The sequence below is a fragment of the Mustela nivalis genome (genome assembly GCF_964662115.1).
Source record: "Mustela nivalis genome assembly, chromosome: 19".
NCBI classification, from domain to species: Eukaryota; Metazoa; Chordata; class Mammalia; order Carnivora; family Mustelidae; genus Mustela; species Mustela nivalis.
Window position 1 is genome coordinate 7,000,854 of NC_139038.1, and position 24,387 is coordinate 7,025,240.

The 24,387-nt window shown below is 42.5% G+C and overlaps 1 protein-coding gene across 7 annotated transcripts in view; it reads left to right on the plus strand.

Moving 5' to 3' along the window:
• Positions 1–24,387, plus strand: part of LOC309854055 (cytochrome P450 3A12-like) — a 68,233-nt gene that overhangs the window by 12,128 nt on the left and 31,718 nt on the right. For 3 of the 7 annotated variants that reach the window (XM_082712727.1, XM_082712728.1, XM_082712732.1), the window contains exons 2-6: positions 7,273–7,366; positions 9,790–9,842; positions 14,542–14,641; positions 23,154–23,267; positions 24,299–24,387. In XM_082712727.1, coding sequence (XP_082568853.1) covers positions 7,273–7,366; positions 9,790–9,842; positions 14,542–14,641; positions 23,154–23,267; positions 24,299–24,387 — 450 coding nt within the window. Of the gene's footprint in view, positions 1–899; positions 1,030–3,127; positions 3,292–4,867; positions 5,016–7,272; positions 7,367–9,789; positions 9,843–14,541; positions 14,642–23,153; positions 23,268–24,298 lie in introns of those variants that run through there. The other 4 variants (XM_082712731.1, XM_082712730.1, XM_082712729.1 and 1 more) reach the window with 3 other exon arrangements.

Here is a 24,387-nt window from a genome sequence, read left to right on the forward strand (position 1 = left end):
GGTTAGATATCTGGGTGAGCAAAGTCTCCAGATATACCAATACCATTATTTTATAGCAGGTATTTTGATTTATAGCTCAATATTTCAGTGGTTGTTTAGTGCCTCTCCCTTTTAGAGTGTTGGGTTCATAAAGGAAGGATTTTTACTAATTTATATATATATATGTATTTTTTTAAGATTTTTTAAAATGTATTTGACAGACAGAGATCACAAGTAGACAGAGAGGCAGGCAGAGAGGGAGGAAGGGAAGCAGGCTCCCTGCTGAGCGGGGAACCTGATGCGGGGCTGGATCCCAGGACCCTGGAACCATGACCTGAGCTGAAGGCAGAGGCTTTAACCCACTGAGCCACCCAGGCACCCCTATTTTATATTTAATGCTTGGTGTACAGACTGAAAACAGCAGGTGTAGAGCCCAACCAACATCTAATGGGAGAAGCGCCCACCTCCTCCAATGCCAAGAATGTCCATGGACCATTCACTTCCTTCACCACTCCCACACCAACCATAGGGTCCACCCACCAAAATGTAGATACCACCTAGAAATTGGCAACATCAACTGTGGTCTTACTGAGAAGAATGGGGACCTGAGACCGGAAAAACAGACACTTAACTTTTCTTTCATTTTTGCACACTCAAGATAGTGACCTGTCAAATTTAGGTGTAATGCACAAATCATTCCAGAGAAATACTGGTTCTCCTACTGTGAGCAGTTCTCTTGGCCAGTAGAGAAAGTAGACACCTCTTCTGAAAGAGGTGTCACGTTCCTGATGGAAAGGGATGGGAATATTAGCCAGAGCTCCTGTATCATTGGTTTCTCCCAACCTGTCCACCTACACTGATACTTGAGCCCAAGGCTTCCCTGAATGGTATTTTGAGATTCTGTTCTGGCCAATATCTAGGGCGACTGAGAAAACAGATAAATCCTTCACTGTTGAGGAGGACGGACGCATAGGTACTTTCACTAGGCTCTACAATAATTATCTGTTGGTTTCTCTATCTTCAACCTCCTGAATGATATATCTTCGGTAAGTTTTTACCCCATGAATTTAGAGCAGAGTTTGGAGACTTCATGATGAGTGTAGTACAGGAAGGGGTAGATGAGAGCCATGGGGTGTGTGGGGTGTTCTTCTGACACACATGTCTTCCTTCACACCTTCTGTACAACTCTGAGGATGTGAGTCTCTTCATGTCAGGTGTTCCCTTCTGGGGAAGGATGGGGCACAGAGCTCACACTTCTATAGTGTTCTTTTGCAGACAGGTCATCTGCATTGGTTCAGTGCTGGCTGAACCAGAGTGCAGTGCAGGCATTTTGGTCCTCAGGAGCAACCAGCCCATCTCTAGATTGCAACCAGCTGGAGCAGGCCCTTGGGTGACTAGAGCTACAGTTGATCATATTAGGCTTACTTATGAAATCATCATAGATAGCTTTGCCTTTTGGAGAAGGATGAAAACATATGAGTTGCCACAGAGACTTAGTTTCTAGTAAAATAAGATTAGCTCTTTGTTTAGGTGACAGAATTGTCAAGAACTATTGTGAGACTGCCTGGGTGGCTCAGTGGGTTGAACAACTGACTTTTGGTCTTGGCTCAGGTCTAGCCACACATTGGGCTCTGAAGTCAGCGGGGAGTCTGCTTCAAGAATCTGTCCCTCTGCCTCTCCCCCAACTCATGCTCACTCTCTCTGTCAAAAAAAAAAATTATCAGATGACACACATCTTTCCTTGTTTGCACATATCCTCTGTAGCTCTCTTCTGGGGAACATAGGGAGGGCGATCCTACGCAACAATACCCTTAGTATCATCTTGATTAACATAGGTCTTCCCTGCTAAGATGAGGTGGACCTTTGATGTGGAAGACCCATGATAAGGCTGCTGTGCAGGTTGCCATGTAGATAGGAACAGAATTTTCACCAGTTTGCTGTGTAACCTGGGTCTCCCTATTTCCCATAGCGACCCTTCTCAGGGAAGGGCAAACATTGAATATCAGTATTGCAGAGTGCAGAAGACTTTTCAATCTCACTTCCTGTTTGCTTATTCACAACATGTTCTTGTTGTGATCAATGGCAATTGGAAAGCCCAATGTAGTCACTGAGTCTCAGTCTCCACTTCTGTAAACAGGGATAATAGCAGGACCCTATTGAACGGTGCCCTGGGAAATATTTCAGAATTCCTTGGACTCTCTCCTCCTTTACCTGGGGATCATCTTCCAGCTTCTTAGGGTCTTTCCACTGGTGGTATGCAAGCATAGAGCTACTTCTCTCTTAATACCTCCCTTGTCCCAGAGATTTCAGAGGTATGCTGCATAAACCACAGATTCTCAGGCCATGCAGACACAGATCATGGGTCAGAGTGATAATATTGAACAGGTGTAATTTCCAGATCCTCTGTCTCTGGATCTTTCCCCGCAGGTATGTGGCATGGTCCAAAAAGTTCCATGGAAAGGACATACAAGAAGCCCAACAAGTTCACTTCAAAAACTCAAATCCAGTAACCTTTCTGGGTGCCCACTGAGTATACAGAGCATTGCTAGGGACTAGGGACATAATGTTGACAGTACTCAGACTCACCCTTGAGAAGTTCTCTATCTAACCAATAGGTGTGGAGACCGATAATGGGGCTAGAGGGTGGAGAGGACAATAACAGAACTGGGGCTGGGGCAGGGCAGGGTGGGGGTGGGGGGAGGAGGGGCAGAAATTTCCCAGAGGAGGAAGTCGTTGGTTTATGTGATAAGGGAGGCCTGAGGGGAAAGACCCTAACACAGGGGATCCTGTCAGAGCTGTGTTTGAAGGATAAGTACTTCCTTGTAAGCGCCAGGGTCGCATTTCTAGGCAGAGGAGCCTTCATGGGTAAAGATGTGCAAACCAAGCTTGCTTGAATGATTTCATGTATTTAAAGGTAGAGGCAGCCGTGTGACAAGGGCAAGTTGGAGATTTAAGGACAGTGACTACCTGACTTTCTGTAACCTTTGAAATTACCAATAACACTGACTGAGTTGTTTACTGATTTTGGACACAATATGAACTCAAAGGTCAATCTGGGAGTGTCCACAGTGCTTTGCCAACACTCATGCCTCGGGTGGGGGGGTACCGAGGGGGAGCGTGCTAGTGACTGCAGTCCAGCCCCGCCCCCTTTTCATTATATTTAGTCCAGCCTCACAGGCCGGCAAAGACTAGCACACACTGCTGAATGGAAGCAGAGAGAATTCACAGAGGAAAAGTGACCATGGACCTGATCCCGAGCTTTTCCATGGAAACCTGGCTTCTTCTGGCTACCAGCCTGGTCCTCCTCTATCTGTGAGTAACTGCCCAGGCTCATGGCCTCTGGAACCTTTGAGTTGGTTTGCTAATCAGCATCTACCCCTTTTCCTTGTCTGTTTAAAGGATCAAGAGTTAACAGAGGGGAAGTTGCATAAGTGTTGGGCGCTTCAGAAATGCTAGGAACACATAGGGGTTATTATTCACCTCCCCCAAACCAGCTGAAGGAGTAGCTCCGTCCTCCAATTGCTTTTCTGTAGCTAGCAGGATTGAGTGACATTATTTGCTCCTAGGGATGATCTTCTCATTGGCCACCAGTGTGGAGCTAGACCAATCCAGCAGAATTCAGCAGACGCAGACTAAAATCGACAGGCCCCAGGGCTCTGAGGTCTTCACCGGCTTCCTAAGCTGTGGGGATTATGGAGGAAGACGGAGTGACTTGGGTCTTTGTCTCACTATCTTCACCTTCTGATCTGTGTCTGCTGCAGGAGACATGTAGAAAGACTGGGCCTGTGTCACTCAGGTGGTCGTGATCCCTCGCTCCACCACCAGGCCCCATGTACCCAGGCACCTGTGCACCCAGACTTCCAAGAGGACCGGAGATGCCTCACCTCCCTCTTCTGTCTGGGTTCTTCCCTCTTTTCTGTGTCCCTCTCCTAGCCATCCCCTACCCTATAAATGCAAAACTCCTTACCTCCAAGTGAGCATCTTTAGAGCTGAGGAGATTTGGCAGAAATCTTCAAATTGTATTCATTTCACCTTTTCCTTCGAGTCTCTGGGAAGGTTAGCACCAGTATAGAAATTTCTTCCTCCTATCCCCCAACATGAAGTCTACTAGCAGCCTGCAAAGGCAGGCCCTGAAAGCCAGTGTGGATTTTTTAGGTATTATTTTTTCTTTTTATGTAATAGTACAGGAGGAGGAATTAAAACATCTAGCAGAGGAGTTCCTTTCAGTGGTGGGATTTCTGGCATCATGGAGCAGGGTGAGAAAGGACTTAGTTTCACAGCATGGGTAGGGACAGACCCCCCATCACATTTGACCTCTGTCTCAATCGCACTCTCTTAAGAATAGGAAGTCATGAGGACAAGAACATAGAATATGGAAGCCTCATTTTCGGTTTTTTTTCCCATATCTGGCATTTCCCCAATCTAACATTGTTTATTTGGAATTAACAATACCCATTTTAAAATTTAACACCCGCCACAACTTTCTCTTTCCTTTATCTTCTCCTATTATATTAATTAAGAGGCTTAAAAAAAAAAACACTAACTTATTCTCTTACAGTTCAGGAGGTCAGAAGTCAGAATGCCACGTATTGTGGCAACATATTTTTTTGTGTGATGATATTTAAGATTAATTGATGTGGTTTAATTTCATTGTATTTAGTAATAGATTTTTTTGCTGAGATAAGACTATTTCCAGCATGTTCTTCCGAAGGATAAAAGAGGGCTGGTGGTTCAGCCTCTCTGACAATAAAGGTACATAGATAACCTCAGCCTTCTAGAATAATGTTGAGAATGTGAATTTAGTGGACCCATACATACATCTATGATATAAGCTGTGTATATTTTTAAATACATGTGCCCAGCAAGTTATTTTAACCTCTCTGCACAGGTGAGTAGTGAGACTGTGAGCCAGTACTGATGTGAGAGGCATCCAGGTGGTACTCAGTATGGAGTGGGAGAATATTCTCCCTCAGAGCAGACCTCTGAGAGATACTCCTTGATCCTGGTCCTACAGAAGGTCTTCACGGGACCACAGGGTTAGCATCTCATCTCTTTGAATCCAGGGGACAGGACCACCATGTAAGCTACACTATTGTCTGTATGGTAGTGGGGAGGTCGCTGAATCCCGTCGCCACCAGGCAATCAAAGCTGCGTGCAGACTTAGAATTCTGACACTGGTGTAGCCAGGAGTCAGTAGCTGTAGACAGCGCCCTCTGTAGGCAATGCTTTGTAATGACAATAAAAAGGAGTGGCTTCATCGTTAGCCCCTTCATTTGTGCCAGTAGCAGCATGACTCTACCAAGAAGGAAGCTGGAAAGAATCAGAAAAACTCACCCAGCCCACCATCTGCCTTCTTATGAAGCCATGTGAGTTTAGATTCTAAACCAGATCTTTCCTTGGGACCAGTGTTGCTGATACATTCGCTCATTTGCTTGGCCTCACGTGGGAATTCATGGAGCACATTGAATGTTCAGAAGCAGAAATCCATGTGTTGCGTCGTGATGGCAAGAAGCAATGGAAGTGAGACTAACCAAGGTCACCCTACTCCTGGCATTTGGTGCTCATGCATCTGAACTGTTCTGGAGGAAGTACTAAATTAAACATCCAGCTGAGCCCAGCTGTGGTCCCTCTCTGCTGGTCCCTCAAGGACATGTCCTTTTAGGCAATTTTGCGGGTTTATTTGGTTACACAATATAAGATTTGCTGGATTTCTACAGAATATTTGGAACTGTACTATCTTAAAGGCTACACTCCAGAGATGAAGAGATAAGGTCTTCATTCCATTCTATGGAACATTTTCTCATTAGTCATTTTATGTTTTGTAACACATAATCTGCCATCAATTAGAGGTATCTGAACTTTGGAAGGTCCCCTATCTGTTAGCTAAAAGCACCTACAGGGCTTGTTGAACCATTTCTACCTAGCATTCTTTCCCACCATACTTTCCTAATTTGCCACTATGGGATTAGCCTTTTTTTTTTTTAAGATTTTTTATTTATTTATTTGACAGAGACAGATCACAAGTAGGCAGAGAGGCAGGCAGAGAGAGAGAGAGAGGAGGAAGCAGGCTCCCTGCTGAGCAGAGAGCCCAATGCGGGACTCGATCCCAGGACCCTGAAATCATGACCTGAGCCGAAGGCAGCGGCTTAACCCACTGAGCCACCCAGGTGCCCTGGGATTAGCCATTTAAGGCCTGGAAAGTTCATGGTTGAAATTGTTTTGGGCAGCCTTTTCCCTCAGCCTCTCCTCTCCCTCCACTCTGCCTTCTCTCACCAACACCTAAGAAGAAGGCTTGCAAAGATCCAGAACACCGAGTTATGAAATTCCTCATCAGGCTAATGAAAAATGAATTATAAGCCGTTGTGCATAAGAGGCACCATCCGTATTGGGTTTCTGAGATTGGTGATGCACAGAGTCAGTAAACTGATAGCTTTGTGAGTGGCCATCTTGAAAAAAGGGAGTGTGCCTGGTAGTGTACTGAACACATGAGTATTACAGGTTGGAAGACCAGACGTCCCACAGGGAAGAATGGTCCAAAAATGGATTGTTTAGTCACTGATTCCTTAATACTGTATCATCAAGGGGACATATGGGTCAGCCCCCCTTCTCTGCAGCTCAAGAGAACCAGAGTGCCTGATAACAGACGGACGGAGCTGAAAGCATCTCACTTTTTTATGAGCCAGTGGAGCCTTGAACACAGTTTTCATTGTATAGAATGAGAATACTGTGGCTTCTCAGAGCCTCTCTGTGATGAGAGATTTAAGAAGGACCAGATCCCAAAGACAAGGCCTACAAGGAAGGAAAACCTCTGAGGAAGCTATAAGAACATTTTCATGGTAGGCTTTCAGTAACCCTCGGCTCCTGAGTGGATACAGTTAAGCAAAATCGCATCATTGGAGGAGAGAAACACTTTTTCCCCTTTCCACCTAGAATGAGAATCTCCAAAATCATGGAAGAGTCATTTACTAAATAGGCGTGAGTGAATTTCCTGAAAGAAATTGGCATGAAACTTTCAGGAGCTCTCAAGGGTGGACACATTGCTCAAGCATTCATTCTAGGATTGAGACCATGTGGTATTTTGCTGCTCTTAGCTAATCATCCTTACTTTTGTGGGTCTCACTGTGGGAGAGGAGATGATGAGTGAATTAATTATTGCCGTTGGAATTGCTGGTATTATTTATTGCCTACATGTTACCTCCCTCCCTCACCTGTTCCACTTCTGCATCATTGACTGGCCAGACCCAGCACCTATTACATCATTCCTGTGACCTGGCTTTCTCTTTCATTTTATAGATATGGAACCTCCACACATGGACTTTTTAAAAAGCTGGGAATTCCTGGGCCAAAACCTCTGCCTTTTGTGGGAAATATTCTGGACTACCGTGAGGTGTGTGTTGTTTAAGCTCCCTCTTTGCATCTTGTATTTGCGAATCTTAGCTTAATTCCACAGTGAATACTCTCCTCCTTGGGAGGAAGTGCTTAGATTTCAGACTTTGGAGAAGTGATGTCTTAGGCCCTACCCAGCACATGACCAGGTCTACCCCAGGGCTCTGTTATCTGCTGCTTGGAGCCTCAGGGCTTCCCTCAGTAGGCTGCCCAGCTCCCTGACCAATTCAGCACAGGACTTGATGTTCTAGCTTGTGAGCATCATTGAAGAGGCTGTTTCTGGCAGGTACAGATTCCCAGGAAGGCATTATTATATTTGGAATTAGGAGAAGAGCATCAAGGGGGTGCACACTACTGGTCCAATAAGCTGCGTACCCTAGAGTCAGACTTTTAAGTTTATAGCACGATCTCTGGATAGCCTTTTCATTTTCCTGGGTAGCTCTGGAACGTCAGGTTATTGGGAAGCTCAGGATTCATTTTTGGGGAATACTTGAATTCCCTCAAGAACTGCCAACCCCTGCAGTTATTTCCATGGCTCTAATTCTCCCTTTGTCACCCATGACATCTTTTGGGATTTGTGAGGTTGAACCAGGGCTGTCTGCTTTATTTCTCTGTCTTCAAAGGAGGCACCTTCCAGGTGAGTTGAGCTAGGAGAGAGTATAACTGAGAGTAAATGGTGCTTGTCCTTTGACTGCAGATTTTAACTTTTGAACAAGTTTGCATGTGGATTGTTCTACACACAATGGTAGAACCACTCGTATAAAATCATTAGAAAAGAGACACTCTGAGAAAATTATTAAGAAATTAATGTAACTCAATGGAATGTGCTATCTGACACACACACACACTGAATGCTGGTAGAGCCATTATGGCTAATCTAGGTCTGAATGCCTCACGTGAGGCATTCACGTGAATGACAAGTTTAGGAGCTCATGTTCAAAGCCAACAGGTAGTCTCACGTGCAGGCTGCTGTCCGCTATAGAGTTCCTGTCCCACAGACCTAAGGCTTGTTTCTCAAATCCCACTCCTCCCCTCTGAGGCTCACAGTGTCCCAAACTGCCTAAGAACTCCTGGACTTCTCCCCTCCTAAACAGTAATTTCTGTTCCACTTTTCCCAGATCAACTACTTAGTAGATACACCTAAGACGCACATTTCTGAGACCTTCCTTTGTGTAGTTAAAACATCATATCACAACAAAACTTAGCAAGAAGAAGTATAGTTTTTCTTTTCAGTGACAAAAGTGAAAACACAGAGCAAGTGTTTTATTTTTTAATTAATTTTTAAAATTTTTATTATTTTATTATTATGCTCAGTTAGTCATCATATAGTTGACATCATTAGTTTTTGATGTAGCGTTCAACAATTCCTTAGTTGCATATAATACCCAGTGCTCATCATAACACGTGCCCTCCGCAATACCCATCACCTGGTTACCCCATCCTCCCACCCGCCTCCCTTCTGTAACCTTCAGTTTGTTTCCCCCAGTCCAGAGTCTCTCATGGTTTGTCTCCTTCTCTGATTTCTTCACATTCATTTTTCCCTCCCTTCCCCTGTGGTCATCCACCCTATTCCTTAAGTTCCACATATGAGTGAAACCATATGATAATCGTCTTTCTCTCGTTGACTAATTTCACTTAGCATAATCCCCTCCAGTTCCAAGCATGCCAGTGCAGATGGTAGGTATTCATCTTTTTGATGGCTGAGTAATATTCCATTGTATACATGAACCACATCTTCTTCATCCATTTATCTGTTGATAGACATCTTGGCTCCTTCCACAGTTTCACTACTGTGGACATAAGCAAGTGTTTTAACTTGCTCTGTCCTTTGTGAAGTAGTGGGACCATCCCTTCTTCCCCGTGTTGAGGTAGATGACCGAATGTGAGTCCACCTTTCATTCATTCATTCATCACTCACTTTCTCACTCAACAAACGTGTCTCAGACTTCTGTAAGTCTGAAGACTGAAAGAGATCTCTGGTATCCTAATTTTCTAAATCCCTTGGAATTCTAGTAGGGCTCATGAAATCAGTGAACAGAGTGGTAACTGGGGGTTCAGAGGATGCAGGCCACTTTCCCTCAGCTCCAGTTTTCCCACATGGCCCTGGAGGTGATAAATCAGAGGGTTCTGAAACCCTCTGACAAGCCAAACATGTCAGAAAGATAGGGGTTACACAGTCCTCACAGGCAGGGTAAGATGTTCAGTATTTACAATACTTAGGATTTAAGAGGGACTTGAAATTCTCTGTTTCAATATCTCCTCTACTTTCTCTCCTTTCTGGTAAGATGCCTGTGAGCAAGAACTTCTGACTGCCAGTGAGATGTAGTAAGCCTTACATTTCATGAGAACTGAGTTATTTTTGTCCCCATTAGAGGTAGGGCTCAGTACATTTAGATTAGTAATATGTTTTGTTTCTTCTTGCAGGGCTTTTGGAATGTTGACAAGAAATGTTTTAAGAAATATGGAAGATTCTGGGGGTGAGTATTCTGGAAACTTCCATCGGATAGGCTTGTTATGATGAGACTCCCAGCCACAAAGATAGTCTCAGTTGAGAGCCTCTTGGGATGAAGCCTGCTGTAGTAAAGCTTCTGGAGTCTTTCCTTTCTGGGATCCCATGTATCACCGGAGTACAGATCTAAATGTGATCAGACCTGGAGAGCAGCAGGACATCACTGATCTCCAGACATTGCTGCCCAGGGACTCCTAACATCGCTCTCTACTCTGTCTCGTGATTACCCTCTTCCCCATTTTCCCTCTTTATGTCCCCTTTAATCACAAAAATGCATTATTTCATCAAGACATACACATGGCTATCAGACACATGAAAAAATTTTCTTCATCACTAGCCTTCAGGGAGATACAAATTAAAACCACATTGAGATATCACCTTACACCAGTTAGAATGGCCAAAATTAACAAGACAGGAAACAACATGTGCTGGAGAGGATGTGGAGAAAGGGGAACCCTCTTACACTGTTGGTGGGAATGCAAGTTGGTGCAGCCTCTTTGGAGAACAGTGTGGAGATTCCTCAAGAAATTAAAAATAGAACTTCCCTATGACCCTGCCATTGCACTCCTGGGTGTTTACCCCAAAGATACAGATGTAGTGAAAAGAAGGGCCATCTGTACCCCAATGTTTATAGCAGCAATGGCCACGGTCGCCAAATTGTGGAGAGAACCAAGATGTCCTTCAATGGACGAATGGATAAGGAAGATGTGGTCTATATACACTATGGAGTATGATGCCTCCATCAGAAAGGATGAATACCCAACTTTTGTAGCAACATGGCCGGGACTGGATGAGATTACACTGAGTGAAATAAGTCAAGCAGAGAGAGTCAATTATCATATGGTTTCACTTATTTGTGGAGCAAAACAAATAGCATGGAGGAGAAGGGGTGTTAGAGAGGAGAAGGGAGTTGGGGTAAATTGGAAGGGGAGGTGAACCATGAGAGACTATGGACTCTGAAAAACAATCTGAGGGATTTGAAGTGGCGGGGGTGTGGGAGGTTGGGGTACCAGGTGGTGGGTAATACAGAGGGCACGGATTGCATGGAGCACTGGGTGTGGTGAAAAAATAATGAATACTGTTTTTCTGAAAATTAATTAATTAATTAATAAAAAAATGAAAAATGCATTATTTCAGACCTTTCTAATATGTGCCCATCAGTGCCTCTCAGTACCTCTTTCCCACATGATTCACTTTTCATTAAGAGCCAAAGGTCCCATACCTAAATTTTGTATTAAATATGTCCTTTTGAAAGGTGGCAGTGGGGGTGTCGGTGGACAGAATGGGAAGCCATTTCTTTTTTTTTTTAAGATTTTATTTATTTAATTGACAGAGAGATATCACAGGTAGGCAGAGCAGCAGATATAGAGATAGCAGAGATCGAGGGAGAAGTAGGCTCCCCTCTCAATGTGGGGCTCGATCCGAGGACCCTGAGATCATGACCTGAGCCGAAGGCAGAGGCTTAACCCACTGAGCCACCCAGGCGCCCCAATGGGAAACCATTTCTGCTCAGTTTTTTCTTTTTCTGCAACTGTGGAGTTTGTTTTGTTTTTTTAAATGGGGCCAAGTCTTTTCTCTCAGTGCAGATATATATATATATGTTTCTCTTGATTCTACAGACTTGAAGAGATGTAGAATATTTCTAAACCAGTGTTCTTGGTGCACTGATGGACTTGTGATTAAGTAGGGTGTTCTCTGCTGGTTGCAGTGGCTCTCCCTTTCAGAGCGACTGGAAGTTTGGTGAAGTGGAGGGAGAGGTACACTGTGGTGCTGGGATGCTCACAGCCAGCACTGTACCTTCTTGCACCTCCTAATCTTCTCTCATCCAGTCCTCAGACACCATAGGGTCCTGCTGAGTTGGTGTGGCCCATAAGCAACATGGTAGACTAGAAAGAATACAGATCGCTGGGTCACTGCTAGTTGCATTCCCCGGCCACGTTCTGTAGTCAATACTGGTCAGCTCTGGATGGAGTCAGTTTTACGTCTGTCATTGGCCCCAGTTCTGTCCTTAGTACGTGGTTCTTGTGCTTAGCAATAGAAAAGAACCACCTGGGAGATCTGGCGAAGAATAGATATTCTTGGGGCGCCTGGGTGGCTCAGTGGGTTAAAGCCTCTGCCTTCAGCTCAGGTCATGATCCCAGGATTCTGGGATCAAGCCTCGCATCAGGCTCTCTACTGAGCAGGGAGCCTGCTTCCCCCCCTCTGACTCTTTGCCTACTTGTGATGTCTGTCAAATAAATAAATAAAATCTTAAAACCCTTTTTAAAAAATAAATAAATAAAAATAAAAATGGATATTTGGTTTCCATCCCTCAGCAACACCAAATCTGGAGGATGTGGGGGTGGGACCCAAGAAGCTGAATTTAACTGGCAGTGGAAGCAGTATTCGGGCTGGGTGAGACCATGAAGGTGAAGGGTTACACCAAACCACCGTCTCTTGTCCATCCAGGGGTTTTGAACAAACAGGATGGGACAAGGGGAATCATTCAAGAAATATGACCAGGCTGATGGGAGAGTGAACGTAAGTGCCACTTCAGTAATTTCTATCACTGCTTCAATAGTAAATATACTCAACTCCCACTTCAGCCTTCTGCATTTTACTTTTTAGACGTGGGTAACACTTAGTTCAGTGGTTCTCAGCCATTTTTAGATGTGATCACAAAACCATTTGAAATTCCTCTGTGACATCAAAGAGAGAATAGGGGACTTGTGGAAAAATCTTCCATTTTGTTCTGGTAAATGATTAATAATGGAAAATAAAATGCCAGAGGGCGGTGTAATTAAGATTAAAATAAACCTCAAGGGGCCAGTTGCCCCTTGCCTTTTACAGGCATACTGACAGTTAGGAGGTCAGGCTGGACAGGGATGGATCACATACAAAAAGTCAGCTCAGTGTGTGAGACATGTGTCAAAAGGAGGCATGCCCTGCTGCTCTGGGATGTCACCTACATGAAGCCCAAGGAACTCACACTTAGGACCCACATACAAGAATAAACGCAAGTAATAAAAAGAAAATACTTTGAAAATGAATTATGCAATGGCAGGGTCATAGGGGTATTTACCCCAAAGATACAGATGTAGTGAAAAGAAGAGCCATCTGTACCCCATGGTCACCAAACTCTGGAAAGAACCAAGATGCCCTTCAGCAGACGGACGGATAAGGAAGATGTGGTGCATATACACTATGCAGTATTATGCCTCCATCAGAAAGGATGAATACCCAACTTTTGTAGCAACATGGCCGGGACTGGATGAGATTACACTGAGTGAAATAAGTCAAGCAGAGAGAGTCAATTATCATATGGTTTCACTTATTTGTGGAGCATAACAAATAGCATGGAGGACATGGGGAGATGGAGAGGAGAAGGGAGTTGGGGTAAATTGGAAGGGGAGGTGAACCATGAGAGACTATGGACTCTGGAAAACAATCTGAGGGTTTTGAAGGGGCGGGGGTGGGAGGTCGGGGTACCAGGTGGTGGGTATTACAGAGGACACGGATTGCATGGAGCACTGGGTGTGGTGCAAAAATAATGAATACTGTTATGCTGAAAACAAAAAATAAAAATGAATTATGCATGTTTCTCTTTATTTCTTCATTTTCTTTGTCCATTCTTTTCAAATTTTTCTGACTTTGATCTTACCAAGGACATCTCTTTAATGGTTAAACAAATATTTTCTTTAATATGTTATAACCTGGGGCACCTGGGTGGGTCAGTCATTAGGCATCTGCTTTGGCTCAGATCATGATCCCAGGGTCCTAGGTTCAAGCCCCACATTGGGCTCCCTGCTCCATGCCAAGCCCATTTTCCCTTCTCCCCCTTCCCCTGCTTGTGTTCCCTCTCTTGCTGTGTCTCCCTCTGTCAAATAAATTAATTAAATCTTTAAAAAGAAAAGTTATATACTAGGAAGGAAATTTTAGAAAATAGGGCAGAGAAATCATTCATAATCCTACCATCACTTTTTGAGCATTCCAAGATTTTGTCATTTGCAGATATATCTTTACACGTGTGTGATCAGTGTATCTACAATTTTTGTCTAATATTCTAACATATGTCTTCCATGTGTTTGATATTTCTTTAAAATTTTAATTTTTCTTTTCTGGTGGGTAGATTCCCTTGTTATTTTTTTCTTCCTAGATAATTCACTTGCCTTCAGTTACTTACTAACCCAACTTTCTTTTTGATAATATAGATAAATTATTTGAAATGTTTGAGATACTTCTAAGATATTTGAAATATTCTAAACATGCAAAAAATTATGGAGAATGGCCCAGGAAATACCCATGTACACATCTCCTAGAGTTAACAAATATTTTAATGTTATTTCTTTTTTTTTTAAGATTTTGTTTATTTCTTTGAGATAGAATGAGAGCAAGTGAGAGAGAGAGGGAGCACAAGCAAGGGGGCAGCAGAGGGAGAGGGAGAAGCAGACTCCCTGCTGAGCAGGGAGCCTGACTTGGGGCTCCATCCCAGAACCCTGGGATCATGACCTGAGCCAAAGGCAGATGCTTAACCAACTGAGCCACCCAGGTGCCCCTCTAATGTTATTTCTAATCTGATGTCAGAGTTTGGATTATGTAATGTCAAGATAAGGCCTGGACTTCCAGGCATGGCTACAGCTACAGAAACCGCTATGTTAAGTGTAATCAGCTCTGTTTTCCTGACACAGGTTTTATGATGGACGACAGCCTGTGTTGGCTATCACGGATCTGGACATGATCAAAACGATACTAGTGAAAGAATGTTTTTCTGTCTTCACAAACCGGCGGGTAGGCATCAGTTTAGTTTTAATTCACAGATTGATTGATTAATTTATAAAGCTCTTACTTGGAAATAATTATAGATTCATAGGAAGTTGTCTCAGGAGATCCCATGTCCCGTGGCCTTCAGATTATTTCCCCTTAGGTAATAAAACTATAATTTGTATGGAAATGGAAATTGACATTGGTTCTAGCCACAGAGTTAGATTAAGATTTCAAGTTTTATGTGCACTCATTTGTGTGTGTGTGTGTGTGTGTGCGCTTGCGCGCATCTCTGAATATTTATCTTACACGTAGATTTGTGTATCCACTACTCAAGTCACGTTAGAGAGGTTTTCCATCACCAAAAATCTCCCTCTTACTTTTCTTTCATAGACACGGTGTATAGCTTGTTTCTTCATTGTCTCAAGGTCTTCACCAAAGCAAACATTTTTTTTTTTAGACCAGTTTATCCTTTTTTCCTTTTATGGTTTGTGAGTTTGGCATCAAGTTTGGCATCTTTACCTAGCCCCAGGTCCCAAGACTTTCTCCAAGTATTTAGTTTTATGTTTTATATTTAATATATTATCTTATGTATTCTATGTTTTACATTTAAAATGTAAATCTTATATAGTGTTATGTTTTACACGAAGTCTGTGATACATTTTGTGTTGTAATTTTTTTAAGTTGTATTTGTATTTAAATATTCAATTAAGTATTCAGTTAATAGATTGTTATTAATGGAGTGCTTTATTAGTTTGAGAGGTAGAGTTTAGTGATTCATCAGTGGCATATAACATGCAGTGCTCACTCATTATATCAGGTGCCCCCCGTATGGCTTATCCCATCCCCTCCCCCACCTCACCTCCAGCAACCCTCAGTTTGTTTCCTATAGTTAAGAGTCCTGTTATTTGTGAGGTGTGAAGTTGAGGTCAAAGATCTTTGTTTTTGGCCAATGGATGTCTAATTGCTCTAGCACCATTTGTGAGAAGACTCTACTTCCTCCACTGAATTGCTTTTGTACCAGGATCAAAATGGAGTTGGGGGGCGCCTGGGTGGCTCAATGGATTATGCCTCTGTGTAGGCAAAGGTCGTAATCCCAGGGTTCCGGGATTGAGCCCCACATCAGGCTCTCTGCTCAGCAGGGTGCCTGCTTCCTCCTCTCTGCCTGCCTCTCTGCCTACTTGTGAGCTCTGTCTGTCAAATAAATAAGTAAAATCTTTAAAAAAAAAAATCAAGTTGGGCCTATGGGCGTGTATCTGTTTCTCATTCTTTGTTCTGTTCATTGATCTCTGTATCTCTCCCTCCGCCAATACCAGGCTCTCTTGATTACTGCAGCCATAGAGTAAGTCTCCGCATTGTGATAATATAGATAAATTATTTGAAATGTTTGAGATACTTCTAAGATATTTGAAATATTCTAAACATGCAAAAAATTATGGAGAATGGCCCAGGAAATACGCATGTACACATCGCCTAGAGTTAACAAATATTTTAATGTTATTTCTTTTTTTTTTTAAAGATTTTGTTTATTTCTTTGAGATAGAATGAGAGCAAGTGAGAGAGAGAGGGAGCACAAGCAAGGGGGCAGCAGAGGGAGAGGGAGAAGCAGGCTCCCTGCGGAGCAAGGAGCCCGATGTGGGACTCCATCCTTGGACGGATGCCAGGATCATGACCTGAGCCGAAGGCAGCTGCTTAACCAACTGAGCCACCCAGGCGTCACCTCCCATTTTTTTGTTGTTGTTGTTTGAATTGTGTTAACTATTTTAGCTCCTTTGCCTTTCCATTCAAATTTAGAATCAGCTTATCTTTGTTTACAAACAGTTTGCTTAGATTTTGATAAGAATTGATTGAAGCCCATAAATCAGTTTGGGGGAAATCTATGTCTTTACTAAATCCTGTCTTTCTAGGCATGAACACCGTATGCTCATTCATTTATCTAGGTTTTCTTTGATTCTTTTCACCAACATTTAGTTCTTCACGTAGTTAATGAGCACCTAAAGTATTTCAGTGTTTTGGGGTGATTATAATTGTTACTGTTTTTTTAATGTGTTTGACATATTTGTTAGGGTCTGTAATCAAAGGAACGAGACTGATACAAAGCGAAGTTCAAGCAAAGCTTTATTTCGCGCCAAGCATCGAGAATCAAATCGACCTGTCGGTCCACTTAAGATTTTCTGCATTGACAATTATGTCACCTAAAATAGGATCACTACGATTTTTATCTTTCCAATCTGTATACCTTTTTTTCTATGTTTCCTCTCTTGGGCTAGCTAGAATTTCCAATGAGATTTTTTTTTTTTAAAGATTTTTTATTTATTTGTCAGAGAGAGAGAGAGTACATACAAGCAGACAGAGTGGCAGGCAGAGGCAGCGAGAGAAGCAGGCTCCCTGCCTAGCAAGGAGCCTGATGTGGGACTTGATCCCAGGACCCTGGGATCATGACCTGAGCTGAAGGCAGCGGCTTAACCAACTGAGCCACCCAGGCGTCCCAAAGATTTTATTTTATTTTATTTTATTTTTTTATTTGACAGAGAGAGATTACAAGTAGGCAGAGAGGCAGGCAGAGAGAGAGAGGAGGAAGCAGGCTCCCTGTGGAGCAGAGAGCCTGATGCGGGACTCGATCCCAGGACCCTGAGATCATGACCTGAGCCGAAGGCAGTGGCTTAACCCACTGAGCCACCCAGGCGCCCCTCCAATAAGATTTTAATAAGAGCAGTGAGAGTGGACATTTTGTCTTGTTCCTGATCTTAAGGGGAAGCATTCAGTCTTTCACCAATTAAAAAAATTTTTTGTTTATTTACTACAACTAAAAGTATGTATTTTTTAAGGTGTGCAGTGGGCTGTTGTAATGTATGTTTTTACATTTTGAAATGATGAACACAAATGAATTAACATAACCATTACCACCCAGAGTTACCTTTATGTAAGATGTAATATATAAGATCTATGTAAGATCTATTTTTTTTTAGCAAATTCAAGTATAAACTTCAGTGTTTACTATGATCACAATACAGTACATTTAGTCTTCAGATATTTTTCTTCTTATAACCAAAAGTTTGTACCATTTGATTAACAACTGCCCTTCACCCCCCTCTCTACGTTCTCATAACTATCATTCTACCCTCTGTTACTGAGCTTGGTTTTATTTTTAGGTTTCACTTATAAGTGAGATCATACAGTATCTATCTGTCCTTCTGTGTCTGATTCAGTTGTACTTATTAGCATGTTGTCCTCCAGGTTTATCCATGTTTTTTGGAGAGCACAGGATTTCTCTCTTTTTAAGACAATGATATTCCATTTTCTTTTCTTTTTTTAATTTAATTTTATTTTTTCAGTGTTCCAAGATTCATTGTTTATGCACAACACCCAGTGCTCCTTACAAATTCCATGTTCTTTATGCATTCACCTGTCCGCTTACATTAAAGTATATATTAATGGGTAAGGATTTACTATTGCATTTCATTAGTCCAAATTTTTCATAGATCACTTGTTCCTTCTTCCTGTCTTCCTTTGTGATTTCGTGGGTGTTTTTTATGGGGGAATGCTCTCGTTCCTTTATTTTTGCCTTTTCCATATCTACTCTAGGTTTTTGCTTTGCATTTACCAAGAGGCTTACATGAAACTTTTTATAGTCTTATAGATATAGCACCCTGTTTTAAGCTCATAAGAACTTAACTTTGTGGATGCCTGGGTGGCTCAGTGGGTTGGGCTGCTGCCTTCAGCTCAGGTCATGATCCCAGGATCCTGGGATCGAGTCCCATGCTGGGCTCCTTGCTTGGCGGGGAGCCTGCTTCTCTCTCTGCCTCTGCCTGCCACTCTGCCTGCTTGTGCGCTCTCTTTCTCTCTGACAAGTAAATAAAAAAAAATCTTAAAAAAAAAAAAAGAACTTTGTTCTCATTCAAAACCTCAGTGCTTTTACTCCCCCTCTATTTTATGTATTTGAATTCACAATTTACATATATTTATACCATGTATCTATAAAACAAATTCTTTTTTTTTTTTAAGATTTTATTTATTTGTCAGAGAGAAAGCGCGAACGAAAGTGAGCACAGGCAGACAGAGTGGAAGGCAGCGGCAGAGGGAGAAGCAGGCTCCCTGCAAAGCAAGGAGCCCGATGTGGGACTCGATCCCAGGATGCTGGGATCATGACCTGAGCCGAAGGCAGCTGCTTAACAAACTGAGCCACCCAGGTGTCCCTATAAAACAAATTCTTATAGGTCTTTTTAATTGTTTTATCTTTTACACTTGAGTTATAAGTGATTTGTATATCACCATTATAATATTACTGTATTCTAAATTTGAGTATGTACTTACATTTACCAGTGAGTTTTGTACTTTCATATGATTTCATGTTACTAGTAAGTGTCCTCTCTTTTCACCTTTAAGAACTCCCTTTAGTGTTTCTTTTTTTTTTTTAAAGATTTTATTTATTTATTTGACAGACAGAGATCACAAGTAGGCAGAGAGGCAGGCAGAGAGAGAGAAGGGGGAAGCAGGCTCCCTGCTAAGCAGAGAGCCCAATGTGGGGCTCGATCCCAGGACCCTGAGATCATGACCTGAGCCGAAGGCAGAGGCTTTAACCCACTGAGCCACCCAGGCGCCCCAACCCTTTAGTGTTTCTTGTAAGGCAGCTTTAGTGGTGATGAAATTTTCCACTTGTGTTTGTCTGGAAGTGACTTTCTCTCTCCCTCATTACCTGCTTTTCTGGGTAAATTATTTGTGGTTGCTAATGTTTGCTTTTGGGGTTTTTTGGGGTTTTTTTTTTGTTTGTTTGTTTGTTTTATGACTTTGAATATTTTATTTCACTCTCTTGTGGCTTTCAAGATTTCTGCTGCTAGATCCACTGAATAGCCTTGTAAGTGTTCCCTTGTCTGTGATGAGCTCCTTTTTTCTTGCTGCTTTACAGGTTCTCTGTCTTTGATTTTTGACATTTTTTTAATAACATGTCTAGGTAAAGTCTTTTTGGGATTCAATCTGATTGGGGACATTTTTTTAATTATTATGTTATGTTAGTCACCATACAGTACATCATTAGTTGTTTCTTTAATGTTCCATGATTCATTGTTTGCGTATAAAACCCAGTGTTCCATGCAATACGAGCCTTCCTTAATACCTATCACTGGGCGAACCCATTCCCCCAACCCCTCTCCCGTAAAACCCTCAGTTTGTTTTCCGGAGTCCATAGTCTCTCGTGGTTTGTCTCCCCCTCCGATTTCCCCCCCTTCATTTTTCCCTTCCTTTTCCTAATGTCCTCCATGCTGTTCCTTATGTTCCACATGTAAGTGAATTATGCTAAGTGAAATAAGTCAAGCAGAGAAGGACAGTTACCATACAGTTTCACTTATATGTGGAACATAAGAATAGTGTGGAGGACTGGGGACCTTTAACCTTCATAATCCAGATTTCCATATATTTCCCTAGGTTTGGGAAGTTTTCAGTCCTCAACATCAGCAACTGCTTGGTCCATTAGATCAAGAGCTGTGGGGGCTCATTGTGCCTGTGTTGCTATTTGCCTGTTCAGTAGCACCTCCAGATACAGCGTCAGTGGACTGGGGCAGGCAGAATGGTGGCCAAGGTTGGTGCTGCACACACATTCACCTGTGGGCACTTGACGGTGGAGTCAAGAATGGAGGCACATGCCCCAAATGAGGGCTAGGCCCAGTAGCAGGGGCCAAGGACGAATGCAGGCACATAGGTAGCAAGCACTGAGTGCTGTCTGTCTGCACTCATTTGACTTAAGGGGCTAGCCACTGTTGCATGCATGGCACTGGGGCTTGTGACCGGAGTTCAGGCTGGCAAAGTACAGGGTTTAGCTGTGGATTCGTGGCAGTGCAGTCCAGTGACAGGAGTCAGGCCTGGCCTTAGGCATCTGAGAAGCTGCTGGAACCTGGGCTGGTGTTGTACCTATGTCCAGTCACAGAGGCCAGGGTGGCTTCTGGTGCAATTTCCAGGGCTCAGGGTGCTGATGGTGGCACTGGCTGAGGCAAGTCCAGTAGGGGCAGAGGGAGCAGAGCTGGACTCGGGCAGCTGGAGTCTGTGAATATGAAAACCTGTGAAACCATCAACAGCAAAATCTTAGAGGGTGCATGGTGCTCTACCTGCTGTTGGTTCCTTAGCAGCTCGGGCTGCTAAGGTCTTCTGCAGAACAGGACACAGAGAAACATGGTTGCTCGTGCCAGGTGGCTAAGGCTGGTAGTCCTGTCCCTCTTTGTTCCTAGCTTTGTCTAGACGAGTCAGCCGTGCCAGTCTCTGGGTGGGGTGAAACCAAAGTGCATCATTTGTACCGTGCCCTGAAGGGGTGGGGTCAATGGCCACTCACCCTTCTGCCCATTTACCAGGAAGGAGAACTATCTCAGGTCAGAGGGGGTCCTCTTGGTGCTGAGCAGTGCCGGCCTGGGTCATGGGGTGATACAGGCAAAATGAAGCTAATCTCCCTATTTTTCTTGTAAAGTTCTTCTCAAAAGTTTTGCCCCACTGTGTTATTGAAAGTCCTTCAATGGACTCCTAAGCTCTGAGGCCTATTTTTTTTATTGTGATAACTTTTTAAAATTTATTTTTTATTTATTTTCAGCATAATGGTATTCATTGTTTTTGTACCACACCCAGTGCTCCATGCAATCCGTGCCCTCTATAATACCCGCCACCTGGTACCCCAACCTCCCACCTCCCCACCACTTAAAACCCCTCAGATTGTTTTTCAGAGTCCGTAGTCTCTCATGTTCACCTCCCCTTCCAATATCCCCCAGCTCCCTTCTCCTAACTCCCCATGACCAACATGCTATTTGTTATGCTCCGTAAATAAGTAAAACCATATGATAATTGACTCTCTCTGCTTGACTTACTTCACTCAGCATAATCTCATCCAGTCCCGTCCATGTTGCTACAAAAGTTGGGTATTCATCCTTTCTGATGGAGGCATCATACTCCATAGTGTATATGGACCACAACCTCCTTATCCATTCGTCCTTTGAAGGGCATCTTGGTTCTTTCCACAGTTTGGCGACTGTGGCCATTGCTGCTATAAACATTGGGGTACAGATGGCCCTTCTTTTCACAACATCTGTATTTTTGGGGTAAATACCAAGGAGTGAAATTGCAGAGTCATAGGGAAGTTCTATTTTTAATTTCTTGAGGAATCTCCACACTGTTCTCCAAAGAGGCTGCACCAACTTGCATTCCCACCAACAGTGTAAGAGGGTTCCCCTTTCTCCACATCCCCTCCAACACATGTTGTTTCCTGTCTTGCTAATTTTGGCCATTCTAACTGGTGTAAGGTATTATCTCAATGTGGTTTTGATTTGAATCTCCCTGATGGCTAGTGATGATGAGCATTTTTTCATGTGTCTGATAGCCATTTCTATGTCTTCATTGGAGAAGTGTCTGTTCATATCTTGTGCCCATTTTTGAAATGATTGTCTGTTCTGTGTGTGTTGAGTTTGAGGAGTTCATTATAGATCCTGGATATCAACCTTTTGTCTGTACTGTCATTTGCAAATATCTTCTCCCATTCCATGGGTTGCCTCTGTTTTCTTGACTGTTTCCTTTGCTGTGCAGAAGCTTTTGATTTTGATGAAGTCCCAGAAGTTTATTTTGGCTTTGTTTCTTTTGCCTTTGGAGACGTATCTTGAAAGAAGTTGCTGTGGCTGATATCGAAGAGATTACTGCCTATGTTCTCCTCTGAGGCCTATTTTTGTTTGTGGATAGATGTCTGATTGTTGTCCTTTGTGGGGTGACAGAGGCTGGAGTGTCCTGTTCCATCATCTTCATGATACCATGTCAGTCTTTCCTCACTGAGGTAATGTCAGGTGTAGGGTTTTAGATGCTCTTTATTAAGCAGAGAACGTTCCTTCTGTTCTTTGTGAGTTTTTATCATGAATGCATAGAGTTTGGGAAGATGGGGGAAAGATTGGAGATAGTTAGCTTGGTAGGCCAGTCCCAAGCTGAGAAATAGAATTATCTCTTTTTCTTTCTGTCCCTTTGGAGAAATACAGAGGGAAAAGATCTCCACGTAACTGTACCATTTATTCACAATAACATATAGATTCCTAATGGTTTTAGTCTTCAATACTGTTTTTTTAAAGAATCACCATAACAAGACATCTGTTTTTCCAGATGTGCATGCTGTACATATATGTAAAGACTGAAGTGCTCTGAGGCAACATGCATTGCCAGTCTATTTGGTTGCCTTCCATCTTTGCAATTCTACTCTGCATAGCTTAAGAGAATGTACTAGTTGTTAATTGTGTGTATTCCCCTAGAGATATAGTTTCCCTGCCAAATTATTCCATACCATCTTTATATTGGAAAGGAGATTGGGACATAAAAGCTGGAAAGCATATCAGGTGGCTGGATGCCTCCTTCAACCTTTCAGGAAGTTTGGCATTTGGGATAAATATCTATTAAGCATCTAGCATATGGCCTACTATTAAGTAAGCAATCACTAAATATTTGATGAGTAATTCACACCTATTTAACAGATTTTCTACAAACTTGGAGATCTCCAAAACTTATGTGGGGTAAAATGTTTTTCTTTGACTAGTTTCTTGGTCCAGTGGGATTTATGAAAAATTCCGTCTCTATGTCTGATGATGAAGAATGGAAGAGAATACGAACATTGCTGTCTCCAACCTTCACCAGTGGAAAGATCAAAGAGGTAAGAAAGACGAGTTAAAAAGTTAAGGAATACATCTGGGGACAGGTAGGAAATAAGAACATATTCCATTTCTAGGGAGAAGTCTGCTATATTTGGGCTTCCTAAAAATGGTCTTTTCTCTTTCTGTCCTAGAAAACACATGATAAGATTTGTCATTAAACGTCTCTTACTCTGGCTGACTTATTTTGCTTAGTATAATACACTCTAGTTCCATCTACATTATTGCAAATGGCAAGATTTCATTCTTTTTGAAGGCTGAATAATATTTCATTATGTATATATGCCATATCTTTTTTTTTTTAAGGATCTCACTTATATGTGGAATTTAAGAAAGAAAAAAGATAAACGAATGGGAATGGGAAAAAAGAAAAAAGGACAGAGGGAAGCAAGCCATGAGTGACTCTTAAGGAGAGAACAAACTGAGGGTTGATGGAGGGAAAAGGGTGGGCTAGGGGCTAGATGGGTGATAGTTACTAAAGAGGGTACTTGTTGTGATGAGTACTGGGTGTTGTATGAAAGCGATGAGTCATTGAATTCTACTCCAGAAATCAATATTGCACTATATGTTGAGTAACACAATTTAAATTAATTAAACAATTAATTAAAAATAATTAATTATGGGGCACCTGGGTGGCTCAGTGGGTTGAGGCCTCTGCCTTTGGCTCAGGTCATGATCCCAGGGTCCTGGGATTGAGCCCTGCCTTGGGCTCTCTGCTCAGCAGGGGCCTGCTTCTCTCTCTCTCTCTGCCTGCCTCTCTGCCTACTTGTGATCTCTCTGTCAAATAAATAAATAAAATCTTTAAAAAAAAATAATAACTAATTATATATTTTTTATATTTTATACATTTATATATAATTTAGATATATAATTAATTTATAAAAATAAAACAATTAATTTTAAAAAATTAATTGAGTAAACACAATTTAATTTTTTTTTAAAGTCCCCTACTGCTCCATGTTTGTGAAAGCCAGATCAGTCTGGAACTTGATTTTCCAATTTAACTTCAGGTGGTGGTATATTTTGTGTGTAGATGTTCCCCATCATTGGCCAGTATGGAGATATGTTGGTGAGGAACCTGAGGAAGGAGGCAGAGAAAGGCAAACCTGTCAACTTGAAAGA